Genomic DNA, 15,114 nt, shown 5'->3' with positions numbered 1-15,114 from the left:
AGTCAAATTAATTAAACAATTTCTCTAAATCCACTTCTTTTTTTGTCCTCCACATTAAAAATTGCTATCACCTAAAACACAAAAAATATTATAACAATTCGAGGCAAATTCGTTACATCAAAGAAAATTTATATTTTATAAAACAATTTTATTGCAATTTTGCAATTAGCAAAAAAATTTTTCTAGGAATATTTTTCAAGTTGGATTTTAAAATTTAAGAATATTAGGAAATTCTGTTATTAACTAAAATTAACAAAATTTAAACAATTTTGTTAAACAAAATTTTTTTTGATAAATTTGTTACTTACATGAAAAACTTTTGTTTTAGAGAAATTTTTAGGAATTTGTTTCCAAATTAAAAAAACAGAATTTTTTTTTGAGAATCTAGAGAAAAGTGGAGAAATAATGGTCGAAAGAATTTTCCAGGTATTTCTGCAATGACTCTGAGGGAGGAATTCTTAAATTGACGCCACAATCGGAATGTCACAGTCTCGCTTGGAAAAAAATTTCGGAACAGTTTTTCTTTAGAATGAAGGAGAGTAAAAACTGATGAATGGATACAGTCGCTTGATTGTGTTAATTTCAAAAATACAATCTGATTTTATAATATTGAGCTGCGAAGTACGACGAATTTTTTAATTCATCCAAAGAAATGTCATTCAATTATTTGCAATATTTTTGAAAGAATTCAATTATTTATGAAAATTTGAATAAAATTCTTCGCAGAAATTCAATTGTTTTCTAAATTTGCGAAACAAACAATTAAATTATTTTTATACATAATACCTAAAACTCTCAATTATTTTCCTGAAAAGAATTCAATTATTACTAAATATATTAAATTACTCGCAAGAATTCAATTAGTTTCATAAATAATTATTTTTTTAAAAAATGAATTTAAATAAAATTTTTCGCTATAATTCAATTTTTTAAAGAAATAATAAAATTTTTCGCATGAATTCAATTATGCTCGATATTTTGGAATAAATTAAATAAATTTTTAAAATTTTAATAAAATTCTTCGATGAAATTCAATAACTTTAAATATCCTCAAAAGAATTCAATTTTTTTTTTTTTGAAAATTTTAGTTAAGCTTTTGACCATAATTCAATTATTTTCGTTATGCTCGAAAAAATTTAGTTATTTTTGAAAATTTTTATCAAATTCTTCATCAGAATTCAATTATTTTTAGAAATAATAAAATATTTGCAGGATAGCAATAATTTTCAATATTCTGGATTGAATTAGGTTTTTCTTTTTTTTTTGAATATTTTAGTAAAATTCTTCGAAGAAATCCAATTATTCTAAAAATAAATAAATTATTTTTGAAAATTGTTGTTAAATTTATTCACTAGAATTCAATTATTTTCAATATTCTCTATAGAATTAAATTATTTTCAGAAATAATAAAATTTTTCGCAGCATTCATTCAAAATTATTGATATAATTATGAATATTCTCAAATAAATTAAATTATTTTTGGAAATTTTAATTAAATTCTTCTTAGTTTAATTATTTCAAATATTCTGAAAACTATAAAAGTATTTTTGGAAATTTTTTGTAAAACTTTTGTTGAGGATTGAGAGTTTAGATTTTTTTTATCACCACTATTATTCACTCACAATAATTTTTTGAGTAACTTTAAAGATAAGCCATAAAACTTTATGGAAATCGGAACACAATCATCTTTGAAAATAAAACAAAACCATTTTAATTACAAAAAATTGATCAACTTTTATTTCAAAATCAATTTCACTTACACAAGAATTTCAAAATTAATAATAACCAGAGATGTCTGTTTTAAATCACTACAAATTTGACTTTAGTATTGTTTTTTTTTTTTGTTTAGAAAGAAAATTGAGTGTTTCTCTCTTCTGTTCAAGACGAAGACTGATTCGATAAGGAATTCGTTACAATCCTGCAAATACCTTTCGGGTTACATCGAGAAAATTCGTAAATCTTACTAATACTAGGACATTCATAATAACTCAAATACTTGAATTAACACATATTCCTAAACAAACCGCCCGCCTTGAAATAAATAAACATCGTTATTGACGATTTATTCAAAAAAAAAAATATTTTTTTTATAGATATACTAACAATAAATTCAATTTTCATTTAAATCAATGGGTAATAAAATAAGTTCGGTTATCGGTCGAATGTATTCGGATTTATATGTTTTTACTTTGACAACACGAATTACACCGTCGGTGCCAGGAAAGCATTCAGAAATGCGTGCAAGATTCCACTTTGTGGGAGGTAAATCTGGCTTTCGAAGCAGGACCATTTGTCCAGTTTTTATTTGAACATTAGATATTTGCCACTTAGTTCGGTGTTGTAATGATTGAAGGTAATCAGTCGACCAGCGTTTCCAAAATTTTTCAAACATTTGTTGCATTTGTTGCCAGCGTGTTAACCTATTTTCATTTAAATTAATTAATGATTCAAATGGAACAGCATTAATTGGACCGCCGATAAGAAAATGTCCTGGCGTTAGTGGATCTAAATCATCAACATTGTCGGTATAAGGAGCAATTGGCCTTGAATTTAAAATCGATTCAATTTGGCATAAAAGTGTTTGTAGTTCTTCAAGAGTAGGAGTTTTACCTAAAAGAATACGTTTGAGGTGTGTCTTCACACTTTTTATACCAGCCTCCCAAATACCTCCAAAGTGAGGTGCAGCTGGAGGGATAAAATGCCAAATGACATTATCTTTCGCTAATAATGCATGAAAATCTGGTTCAGCCGTAATTCTGGCAAAATCTTCCTGTAAAAGTCGCGATGCACCCTTGAAATTTGTCCCATGATCAGAATAAATATGTGCAGGAATACCGCGGCGGGAACAAAATCTTTGATAGGCTGCAATAAATTTTTCCGAAGAATAATCTGAAACAAGTTCAAGGTGTATCGCTTTGACGGAAAGACAAATAAATAGCGCAATGTAACAGGATTGCGATTTATGACCTCGACCACTTGCTAATCGTACTTGAAGAGGGCCTGCGTAATCCAACCCGCAATGAGTAAACGGTTTGGGCGGTTTTGTTACGCGTGATTTTGGTAGATTTGACATTAATTGGGTGGCCATTAATGCCCGAAGTCTGGTACATAATATACATTTAAACAGGACTGATTTTATTTGAGGTCTCGGGTTTATTATCCAAACTTGTTGTCTTAACGTACTCAATGTTAATTTCATTCCCCCGTGCAGGCAATTAACATGAGTTGATCGTATCAATGATGTTACAATAGGGTGTTTTTTCAATATCACTGGATGTTTTGTTTCGAACGGTAAATTGGAGTTTTCCAATCTACCACCAACACGAACTACTCCTTGTTTATCGATAAAGGGATTTAAGGAGTGCAACGGACTTTTTGATGAAACATATTTTCTTTCTATCAAGGATTTTATATCTTCAGAAAGAAATTGTTGTTGCAACATTTTATATAAAATGATTTTTGCATCCAACAAATCCTTTGCAGTTAGATTTTTCGTTGATTCTACTTTATTGTCAGATTGATCAAATTGAACTTGTTCGCGAAAGGTCTTGAAAGAGAAACTTTTTTTACTCATTGTTTTGATACAGAGTTTAACAAATTTTAAAACATAAGCTATTATTCTAATTATTTTCTCCCAAGATGAAAATTTTATTAAATGATTATACAAGGGATGTGTGGAAAGATCATTAATATGGTGAGTGTTTGATTTCAGTTCAACAGATGATTCCTCATCAGATGGCAGATTTTGACTCGGCCACTGATCTGGATGAAGCATCAACCAATTAGGTCCATTCCACCATATAGTTGATTCATGGAGTTGTAATGGTGATTGTCCACGCGATGCTAAATCTGCAGGATTACTGTCTGTCGGCACATGTTTCCACTTTTGTGATGGGAGAAGAGTTTGAATTTCGGAAACTCTGTTTGCCACAAAAAGCTTCCACGAAGAAGCATGTTTACTTAACCAGGCCAACACAACCATAGAATCAGTCCAACAATAAATAGAGATATTAGAAAAGGCTCTGACTCCTTTTAATGACGAAAAAAGTCGAGCAAGAAGAACAGCCCCTTGTAATTCTGCTCGTGGTATTGATATTTTCTTTATTGGGCATACTTTGGTTTTGCTAGCAATCAATGAAACTTTAATTTCTCCTTTATTTGAAATTGTTCTTTGATAAATAACCGCGCCGTACGCAAGGTCAGATGCGTCTGAGAATCCGTGTAATTCAATTTGAGAATTTTTTGGATCATAATAATTCCATCGAGGAATTGAAATTTTAGATAATTTTTTTAATGATAAAAAATAATTATACCATTCATTTTGAAGTGAGTTTGGCAATGGCTCATCCCAATTTACTTTACATAACCACGTTTTTTGCATCAAAATTTTCCCTTTAACAATGATAGGCGAGATCCACCCGACGGGATCAAATAATTGGGCCAAAAGAGATAATACTACGCGGTGAGTCAATATTTCCGGAATTTCAAGGTTAACAGCATAATGAAATGTATCTGTATCTGTTTTCCAAGTAATTCCAAGAACCTTGAGCATCTGTTCATCTGAACCAGATCCAGATGTATTCCAAGCAAGTCCGTGATTCTCAGGATTAATATCTGATATGAGAGATGAATCATTGCTCGCCCATTTACGCGCTTCCAACTGACCTTTCTTTAACAGGGATATGACCTCATCACGTGTTAATTTAGCAGTTTTCCTATCATGTGAACCAAATAGAAAATCATCAACAAATGTGTCGTGTAATAAAACGGGAGATGCGAGCGGGTAATTAGATCCTTCGTCGGAAACAAGTTGTTTCATTACTCTTAATGCGAGATATGGAGCAGATCTTGTACCGTAAGTCACTGTGTTTAATTGGTATTCAGATATTGGAAAAGTTGGAGATACTCTCCATAGTATGCACTGGTAATGTCTATCGGAAGGATCTATCAGTATTTGTCGATACATTTTTGTGATATCAGCAGTGTATACAAAACGGTATGACCTCCATTGACAAAGAATATGACAAAGATCAGGTTGGAGCTTTGGACCAGTTAACATATGATCATTAAGAGACTTCCCATTTGACGTTTTTTTTGAAGCATGAAATACTGCTCTCATTTTTGTGGTCTGACTGTAGAATCGAAAAATTGGATGGTGAGGAATAAAAACTATCGGCTTTGGAATTGAATTTAAATTGATTATACGAGTCATATGTTGTAAGGTTTCATATTCCTTCATAAATTTATTATACATTTCTTTATGTTCGGAATTTTTTTCTAATTTGGACTCAATACTTTTTAATGAACGTTCTGCTATATGTCTAGATTGACCAATCTGAGGAGATTCAGAACTAAAAGGAATTCGAACCATATATTGACCTTTCTCCGTACGTGAGTGAGTGGACATGAAATGAGATTCGCAAAATTCGTCTTCCGGCGAAATAGGTTTTTCAGTGGGTATATTTTCAATTTCCCAAAATTTATTTAATGTGGAATTTAATTGATTAAATTCTGTGCAAAGATGAATCGAGATAGGATTTAAATTAGAAAATATGCCAGATGAAACTGGACCAGATAATATCCAACCAAAAATAGTGTTTTGTGCTACTGGTTCGTTTAAACCCCCTTTTTTGATTTCATTTAATATTAATCCGCCATATAGATCAGCTCCAATGAGCATATGAATTTCTTCATCACTTTTAAAATCGTCAGAAAATTCGATATTATTTAAGTGAGGCCACTTCTCAAACGCAATTCTTTTTTCAGGAATGTAGGTGGTGATTCGAGGGATGACTAACGCTTGTGTTGAAAGTTTAGGTTTTTCTGAATTTATTGGACAAAGATTAATTTCAATTGCTGACGAAGATGTACCGGCCGAATTACCACTCAATCCCGACAATGTTGCTGTTACACGAGTTTGTTTTGCATTTAATGCAGTAGCTAATTTTTTGGAGACGAAAGACCATGTTGATCCTTGATCAACCAGAGCTCTTACTACAATTTTTTGATTTGAATTGGAAAAAAACGCATAATTTAATCGTAGCTAAAATAACCCGTTTTTCTCGAAGACTTTCTGTTGTTAAAAAATGAGATTGAACATTACTAGATTCAGCTTGATTTGATATCAACGCTGAACTTTTTTCGTCAACTTGATTTAATTTAACTTTATTTGCATTTTGACGATGAAGTAACGTGTGATGTTTCATTTTGCATTCGAAACACGTGTGTTTACTACTACAATTTTGAAGTTTATGACCTTTTGTTAAACAATTTGTACATAATTGAAGCGATTTAATTTTAGCAAATCTATCTATAGGCGACAAACTTGAAAATGTGGGGCATTTGTAAATTTTATGCTCTTCATTGCAAACTAAACATTGAGAATTTTCATGTGAAATTACATAAGAATTAGCTAGAATTGATTTGTTTTTTGAGGTATTAGTTTTTGTTTGTGAATTGATTTGTTTGTTTGGATTCGACTTAACCACAGTCTCAACTCGACCTAGGGCTTCTAGAGCACGAATTCGATTTAAAAGAAATTTATCAAAATCATCGTAACTTGGACAATTTGTAGTTGCAGCCAAACTAAGTTCCCAGTCACGCTGAGTGTTTGGGTCAAGTCGATCAACCAATCTGTTTATTAAAATATCGCTATAATTTTCAATCGGACGATCTAAATTATTTAATGCAGATAAATTTCGTTTTATTATATTTCGCAAATTAAGTAAGCTAGACGCAGATTCTCTTTTGATGGGTTCGATAGAAAAAATTTCGTTTATATGTGCATTCACTGAAGCTCTAGTATTTGAGTATCGCGTTGTTAACAAATCCCAAGCAGTTTCGAAGTTTGATGCTACTAATGTTATATTGCAAATTAATTCATGTGCGTCCCCCTGCACCGAAGCTTTTAAATAATGCAATTTTTCTAATTTGCTTAAATTTTTTTAAGATACAATGAGGGACTGAAAACTATCTTTAAATGTGGCCCATTCAGTTAACTTACCAGAAAACATCGGGATACTTATTGGTGGTAATTTAACGTTGGACTGCTCCGATGGTTGTCCTTGAAAGATTGATGGTTTGCTTGGTGGATTTGCAGTCGTCATCCAAAGAGATAACAGGTCACTGATGGAGAGATACTTTGCTTCTGTAGTTTCGAAGATTTTATTTTTGAAGTACGAACGATTTTTGATTTCATCGTTTGTTGCTATATGATGAAGCTGGTAATGTCTTGAGACAAAGCTTGTCCAACACATGAATAGATGTTTAGCTCGATTTTCCAAAACAGGCCCCAATCGAGCATCTTGCTGGAGATCTTCGATGTAACTCATACATCTATTTAAAGATTCTAGATCAATGTACTGATCCTTTAGTAATGTTTCTAATGTTATAAATGTTTTTGTATCACCACTTCCACTTGTTGTCATGGTGGTGATATTATTTTGAATAGAACAGCTGATGTGTGTAACGTATGAACGACGTTATTAAACGGGTCAACTTAGAACATGTTGACATTTAAATAGTCTTCGTCTTAATTTCGATGAATGGATGATGACTCACTGTTGGTATGACGTCATGATGGACTATACGTGACTTCTATGATTTTGAAAATGAAGGAACTTGTAATTTTCCATATAGAAAATGTCGACAGGACGCGACGCGATGAATCACTTGTGTAATGAATCTTTCGATTTTTTTTTTAGATGCGTACCGAAATATCCAGGTAGGATCGCCAATTTGTTGAGGATTGAGAGTTTAGATTTTTTTTATCACCACTATTATTCACTCACAATAATTTTTTGAGTAACTTTAAAGATAAGCCATAAAACTTTATGGAAATCGGAACACAATCATCTTTGAAAATAAAACAAAACCATTTTAATTACAAAAAATTGATCAACTTTTATTTCAAAATCAATTTCACTTACACAAGAATTTCAAAATTAATAATAACCAGAGATGTCTGTTTTAAATCACTACAAATTTGACTTTAGTATTGTTTTTTTTTTTTGTTTAGAAAGAAAATTGAGTGTTTCTCTCTTCTGTTCAAGACGAAGACTGATTCGATAAGGAATTCGTTACAATCCTGCAAATACCTTTCGGGTTACATCGAGAAAATTCGTAAATCTTACTAATACTAGGACATTCATAATAACTCAAATACTTGAATTAACACATATTCCTAAACAACTTTTGACTAAAATTCAATTATTTAAAATATTTTCGATAGAATTCAATTGTGCTTTCGAAAATAAAATTCTTTATAAAAATTAATTTGTTTTTTTTAATAAAATTTTTAATAAATTCCTCGAAAGAATTTTCAATTATTTTGGAAAATTCTTTACAGTATATCAATTTTTTTCAATATAATTTTATTAAAATTTTTCGAAAGAATTTAATTATTTTTCAAATTTTTAATAAAATTTTTCCAAAGAAATCAGTTATTTTCAAAAGTTTTCAAAATTTTCAAAAATTTTTAGAGTGAGTCAGAATATTCTGTATAGGATCAAGGAAAAATTCCAAATTCTGTCAGAAAATGAAGAAAAATTGCATATTGTTTTTGCTTTCTTGCAAGGAAGCTTTGTATTTAAATTTTCTGTTTTCATTTTCAAATTTCTTCTATATCGAATGTACAGAATTTTTTTCGAATTTGTTACAATTTTTACCCTAAGTTTTCAAATTAATTTACATTCAATGTCAGTGATGGAAATTGATTTTTGGTGTTTGTTGTGTTTTTTTTTCTTTTCAAGAAAAGAAGAAGTGAAGGAATCAAATTAACAAAATGACGCGATTCATCTCGGTATCGTTCCGTTACGAGTCAATGGCCGAGTTGTCTTCGCACCGTAATCTTGCAGCGATGTGCTACATACATAAACTTGTGGTATAGATACAAGAACAAGCTCGAGGCGAGCCTCCAAGTTGAAAGAATCAAGAGAGTAAAATCATAGAATCAGGAAAAGTACAAGTTCACTTCTTGTGAGCCTTGAGAAGTTCACTTTTTAAACGTGAGTTTGTATTTGAAAAGCGATAATTATTATTTCAAAACAACAAGATTTCTCGATTTCAATTCTTAAACAGACACAATATACATGAGGATGAAGATCTTGTCTACAATGATCTACATATTTCTTTTATTCAATTTCAATCAATGAATTCCGGTTTTGATGAATGATCCAGAAACGATCATTCATCACTGAAAGCTTAATTATTATACTCAGTTCATTCAATTCATTCAATTGTCTAGGACTGTTTTGGACCCTTTTTTAATTTCTTCCCCCAGGGGAATTTTGACTCAATTTATTTTTTCTTCCGGTTTTAGAAAATTTGTTTTTTGAAATTCCTCTCTAAAAAACTAGTTCGACTATTTTTTATTTATTTCTTTTTCAAAAACTACGTTAAACAAATTTAACAGGAAAATTTTCCTTTTGTTTGACAGACAATTTCTATTATTTCCTTCTTTTCTTGAAAATCTGTAAAATATCATAGATTTTCAATGATAATTTCTGATTTGTTAATTGCTGAGAACCTTTTAAATGAGTAATTATTTCAGAGATTTTGAATGTCCATTTATAATGGAGAATTGTGGGAACGTGGGGAAAAATTAACTGAAGTAGAACGTAGAAAGTGTGTGTAAATAGTGTCAACAATGAATTCAATGAAATTAACTTTTTTTTGGTGTAAAATTATATTTGTTTGAATGTTATTGTTTGGAATATTCGCAAATTAATATTTGGGGAAGGAAATTATTTTTACATTGTTATAAATATTCTCGGCAAAATTAAGTAGATTTTAATAACTGAATGAGCTGTGGTATTTAATTTTATATTAATAAGCAAATATCAAACTCTTTTATTATTAAATATCAAATTCATTTTTTTAAGATAAATGAAAAATTTTGAATGACTAGATTCATATTTAAAAAAATTTTAATTATTTCCAAAAATTATAAAACTTTTCAGAAGAATTCAATTAGAGTCAAAAAATTTTATACAACCTATTTTCTAAGAAATTTCAATTGTTTTCAATTCAATTTTAACTAAATTTCTTGAAAGAATTTAAATTTTTTTCAAAAGAATTAAATTATTAAAAAAATTCTAAGAAAATTCTTGGAAAGAATTAAAAATATTTTAATAAAATAATTAAATTCTCTAGATGAATTCCATTATTTTCAATATTCTCGAAAGAATTTAATTATTTTTGAAAATTGAAATAAAATTTTTCGAAGAAATTCAATTATTTTTGTAAATTTAAATTTACTTATTTGCGGAAATTCAATTATTTTAAATATTCGCAAAATAATTAAATTATTTTTGAAAATTTCAGTAAAACTCGTCACCAGAATTATTTTTGGAAACTTTAATCATACTCTTCAACAGAATTCAATTATTTTCATAAATAATTAAATTCTCGACAGGAATTCATTTATTTTCAAAGATCACAAAAGAATTAAATTATTTTTAGACATTTGGTAAAACTTTTGACCAGAATTCAATTATTGTTTTCAATATTCTCGAAAGAATTCAATTATTTCTGAAAATTTTAAGAAAAAACTTTATCAGAATTAAATTATTCTTAATTTTCTCTTAATAATTCAATTTTTTTTTAAATGTTTATATAATTCGTCGTAAGAATTGAATTAATTACTAAAATTTTGTTTTGAATCAATTCTTTATAAGACTTCAAATATTTCTAAAAATTTAGTATAATTCTTCACAAGAATTAAATTATTTAAAAAAATTTTTTTAAATTCGTCGAAAGAATTGAATTAATTACATACAACAATAATAATTTACAATTTACAATAATTGTTTTCGTAAATAATAAAATTTTTCATAGAAATTTAATTATTTTCAATATTCTCAAAAGAATTGGATTATTTTTAAAAATTTTAATAATAAAATTTTAATATTTAACCTTTCGGAGGACTACAACGTTTATTCATATAGATTCTTGTGTAAAATAATTCTTAATTATTATTACTGTATAAAATAATAATTAATTACTATTATATAAAACAATTTTTTAATTAAGACTTTAAACATAATTTGATTGTTTACAAAAAATATCGACACAAGAAAATAATGAATTTTCGAGCAACATGATTTTTTCTATCCACTAATTTTTTTTTCTTTTACGAACCAAAAAAAAAAATCTGTTGATTCTAGAAAACATCTGCCTGTAATTATAAGCTTTTACCTGAAAATATTAATGTATGGGAAAACACATTGTGGACGGTAATATTTTACCGTAGATAATGAAGAATCATTATGAAGCAATTTAAGAAGTTAACAATTAATCTTAAGATTCTGACGAGATAATTATAACAATGTAAAATAATTTTATTTTTCCTAAATCTCCGTAGGATTTTTTTCTAATATCTAAATCTCTGATTCTCTCTTTTTTTTGACTGTGTATTTTATTTGCTTCCTCGTTGCGTATATAATTTTCTAGAATAGAATCGTTTTTCTATTGTAATTTTTTTCTTTCTTCCTAAACTCGAGAATGCAAGGCGTCTCTATATACTTTTCTGCTTCTTTTTTTTATCTATTATAAACCGAGTGTGTATATGTCGGAAGGAAACACTTAAAAACCCGGTAAAGAAATCTGCACTAATTTCCTTTCAGTGTTTTAAAACACTGTGGGAGATTTTGTTTCGTCAGAGTTGGTTTATAAAACTCAGTTAGTCCGAAAGTGGTGCGTGCAATAGAAATGTGCATAATAAGGCACAGATATTTTTATTCACAAGGGAAATTGTGCGCATTCAGGAAAAAACGCGTGTGTGTGTGTACGTCTCGAGTTTAATTCTAACAGCGTAGCGCAGCCAAACGCGTTTGCCTGAAGGTTTAATGACTTTTACGAGGCTTCTGAAGTCTCAGTTCCTGGCACCCATGCTGAATGGTACATTACACAATATAATCTTGTGTATAAACCACCATTATAGGATTCCAATCGATTACAAAATATTTCGCTCCGTCGCGGAGAAGAAGAAGAAAAAATGTCCCTGGAGTGAATAATTTTTTTTCCCTTTCAAAATTTCTTGTCGTCGTTCTTAAACTTTTCTCGATGATGATAATAAACTTATTTCTCAATTTTAATGAGTTTCTGCACAAAAATTCTTCACTCTTTCTTTTCCTCCAGGTGAATTAGAATTCAATTTATTGTTGTTTTGAAAATGTGCGACATTGCTTTATTGAATCAACGTGTGAATATTTTGATGAACACGTTTTCTCTCTTTCGTAACACGAGTTCCAATCGAATGAAAGATTGGTGCCTTATTGCTTATTTCAAATCAAAGTAAAGATCTTCTCTCGATATTGATTTCTACTTTCGAATATTGTTATTTATTTGGTTATCAAAATGACTTCCTTGTTATTCGAGTTATCATTTCTGGAAATCAAAGTATTATTAGTAAAATAAACAAAATGATTTTTTTACATTATAATAATAATAGATTTTTCTTTAAAATTTTTTTTCTCGATTGAAACTATTTATTATATAATTTAATTGACGAAGGGAAATTTATTTTTCAATTTAATTTTTTACCCTCTTCATCAAGTTCGCAAATAAAAAACTATTCAATTAATTCTTCGTTTGGCAAGAAAATAATTAAAGTAATTTTTTTTCGTAAAACTTTTGACTAGAATTTAATTATTTTCAATAGGTATTCTCGAAAGAATTATGTAAATTATTTTTGGAAATTTTATTAAAATTCTTCACCAGAATTCAATTATTGTCAATATTCTCGAATAAATTAAATTACTTTTGAAAATTTTAATAAAATTCTTCAAGAAATTTCAATTTTTTTTGTAAATAATAAAATACTTTTCTGGAATTCAATTAATTTTGGAATTTTAAATAAAATTTGTCGCAGAAATTAAATTATTTTCAATATTTTCAAAAGAGTTCAATTAGTTTTGAAAATTATAATCAAATTCTTCACCAGAATTCAATTATTTACATGAATAATAAAATTTTTTGCAGGAATTTAAATATTTTCATTATTGTCGGAAAAATTAAATTATTTTTGGAAATTTTAAATAAAATTTTTCGAAGAGCTTCAATTATTATTTTCAATATTCTTGAAAGAATTAAATTGTTTTTGAAAATTTTAATTCAATTCTTCACATAAATTCAATTATTTTCAAGATTTTCAAAGGAATTCAATTAGTTTTGAAAATTTTAATCAAATTCTTCACCAGAATTCAATTATTTTCAGAAATAATAAAATTTTTCGCATGAATTCAATTATTGTCCATGTTCTCGAATGAATTAAATTATTTTTGAAAATTTTAATAAAATTCTTCGTAAAAATTCAATTATTTTATTTATTTATTTGCTTATTTTCAAAAAATTCCCGCAGTCCATTAGGACTGCGGATATTATTTTATATATTCTCAAAAGAATTCAATTATTTTTTAAAATTTTAGTAAAACTTTTGACCAGAATTCAATTATTTTTAATATGCCCAAATGAATTAAATTATTTTTGGAAATTTTAATAACATTTTTAGTAGAAATTCAATTATTTTTAATATTCCTGAAAGAATTGATTTATTTTTGACCAAAATTTAATTATTTTCAATATTTTCGAAGACTTTGAATTATTTTTGAAAATTCTAATAAAATTTTTCGCATTAATTCAATTATTTTTAATATTCTTGGAATTATTAAAAAAAAATGTAATACAATTCTTCGCAGAAATGCAATTATTTTTAAAAATTTTTAATAAAATATTTTACAATTCAATTGCTGTCAATACAATTTTAATTAAAATGTTCGAAATGATTAATAAATTTCCAAAAATTTATAATGAATGAATTTGAAATTGTTTGAGATTAGAATTTATAACTGAATAAAATTTGGACAAATTGACTTTTAGATCATCTAAATTTGATCTTAATTAAATAAATAAGATAAATTGGAAATCCAATGATTACAAATTTCGACCTATTAAATTCCTATTTTAATTGAATTTCTATACAAATAAGAATTCAGATTAATTTCAATTAGCAAGAAATCCGCCAATTTTACCATATTTTCTAGATATAAATTCAATTGTAGAAATTTTGCAATAAAAAGATGATAATAAAATAATAACAATAAAAAAAATGGAGAGAATTATTAAGAAATACGCAAAATAGAAATCGTAATGACTAAACAGTTGACAAATGAGTCATTTTTAATGACGTTAAAACTTGATTTACCTTTTGTGATTTAATGAGAGGCGTGTGTATAAAAAAAAGAAGAAGAAGAAGAGAAAGGTGGAATTCTTTCTAGTTGATGTTTGCTTTTTTTTAATCGTGCCATTACCTTGGCAATGGTGATCAAAATGTTCATGTTGTGCGCCAATTATTTTCATCCGTAATAAATAATAGAAAAATGCATATAAAAGTGTATGAAATCTCATATAAAGCTTTGTAAATGTGTGTTTGTGTGCATAAAATGCGACACGGTAACTTGCCTTATGGCCCTCTTAACAAGTGTTCCGAGTCTTATTCTTTTATTAAAATGTACATTCTTTCACTACTTATAAACAACGGTATCGCCAACTCTCTTTAATTAATCAATTAATTGACTACAAGTTTTTCATAAACCATCACATTTATATCCATTAGTTGCGATTAATTAATTTTTTTATCGCCTAATTTTCCCTTATTATTACAAAAGCTGGAAAGAATTATTTTTTTTAGTTAAAGAATCGACTATTATTGAAAATATTTACTTGAAACAATTTTGTTTTATTAAAATCAAACCTCTTTCGCAGCAAATTAATTTAATTATTTACTTGTCAAACGAAGAAGTAATCGAATAGTTTTTTATTTGCGAACTTGATGAAGAGGGAAAATATTCAATTGAAAAATAAATTTCCCTTCGTCAATTAAATTATGTAATAAATATAGTTTCAATCGAAATGAAAAATTGTATTATTAATATAATGTAAAAAAATATCATTTTGTATATTTTACTAATCATACTTTGATTTACAGAAATGATAATTCGAAAAACAAGGAAGTCATTTTGATTAGCAAAAAATAAAAATTGTATTCAAAACAATTTAATTTTCATAACGAAATTTATTTTCGAAACTAATTGAATTCTAGTCAAAAGTATTAAA

At 27.7% G+C, this 15,114-nt stretch overlaps 2 protein-coding genes across 4 annotated transcripts in view; one reads left to right on the top strand and one right to left on the bottom strand.

The window, feature by feature from the left end:
- The window catches only part of LOC122509789 (rab3 GTPase-activating protein catalytic subunit), an 82,586-nt gene that overhangs the window by 48,156 nt on the left and 19,316 nt on the right, over positions 1-15,114 (bottom strand). The gene's annotated exons all lie outside the window — the stretch shown is intronic.
- The window catches only part of LOC122509790 (vasorin), a 58,499-nt gene that overhangs the window by 34,103 nt on the left and 9,282 nt on the right, over positions 1-15,114 (top strand). For 2 of the 3 annotated variants that reach the window (XM_043624041.1, XM_043624038.1), the window contains exon 1: positions 14,427-14,451. The exons of the other annotated variant lie outside the window; for it this stretch is intronic. In XM_043624041.1, the coding sequence (XP_043479976.1) occupies positions 14,442-14,451 (10 nt within the window). In that variant the 5' untranslated portion in view covers positions 14,427-14,441. Of the gene's footprint in view, positions 1-14,426; positions 14,452-15,114 lie in introns of those variants that run through there. 3 annotated transcript variants of the gene reach the window in all.

This window comes from Leptopilina heterotoma, unplaced genomic scaffold (assembly GCF_015476425.1).
Source record: "Leptopilina heterotoma isolate Lh14 unplaced genomic scaffold, ASM1547642v1 Lhet_63, whole genome shotgun sequence".
Classification (NCBI taxonomy): Eukaryota; Metazoa; Arthropoda; class Insecta; order Hymenoptera; family Figitidae; genus Leptopilina; species Leptopilina heterotoma.
This window is presented reverse-complemented; position numbering and strand designations above follow the sequence as displayed.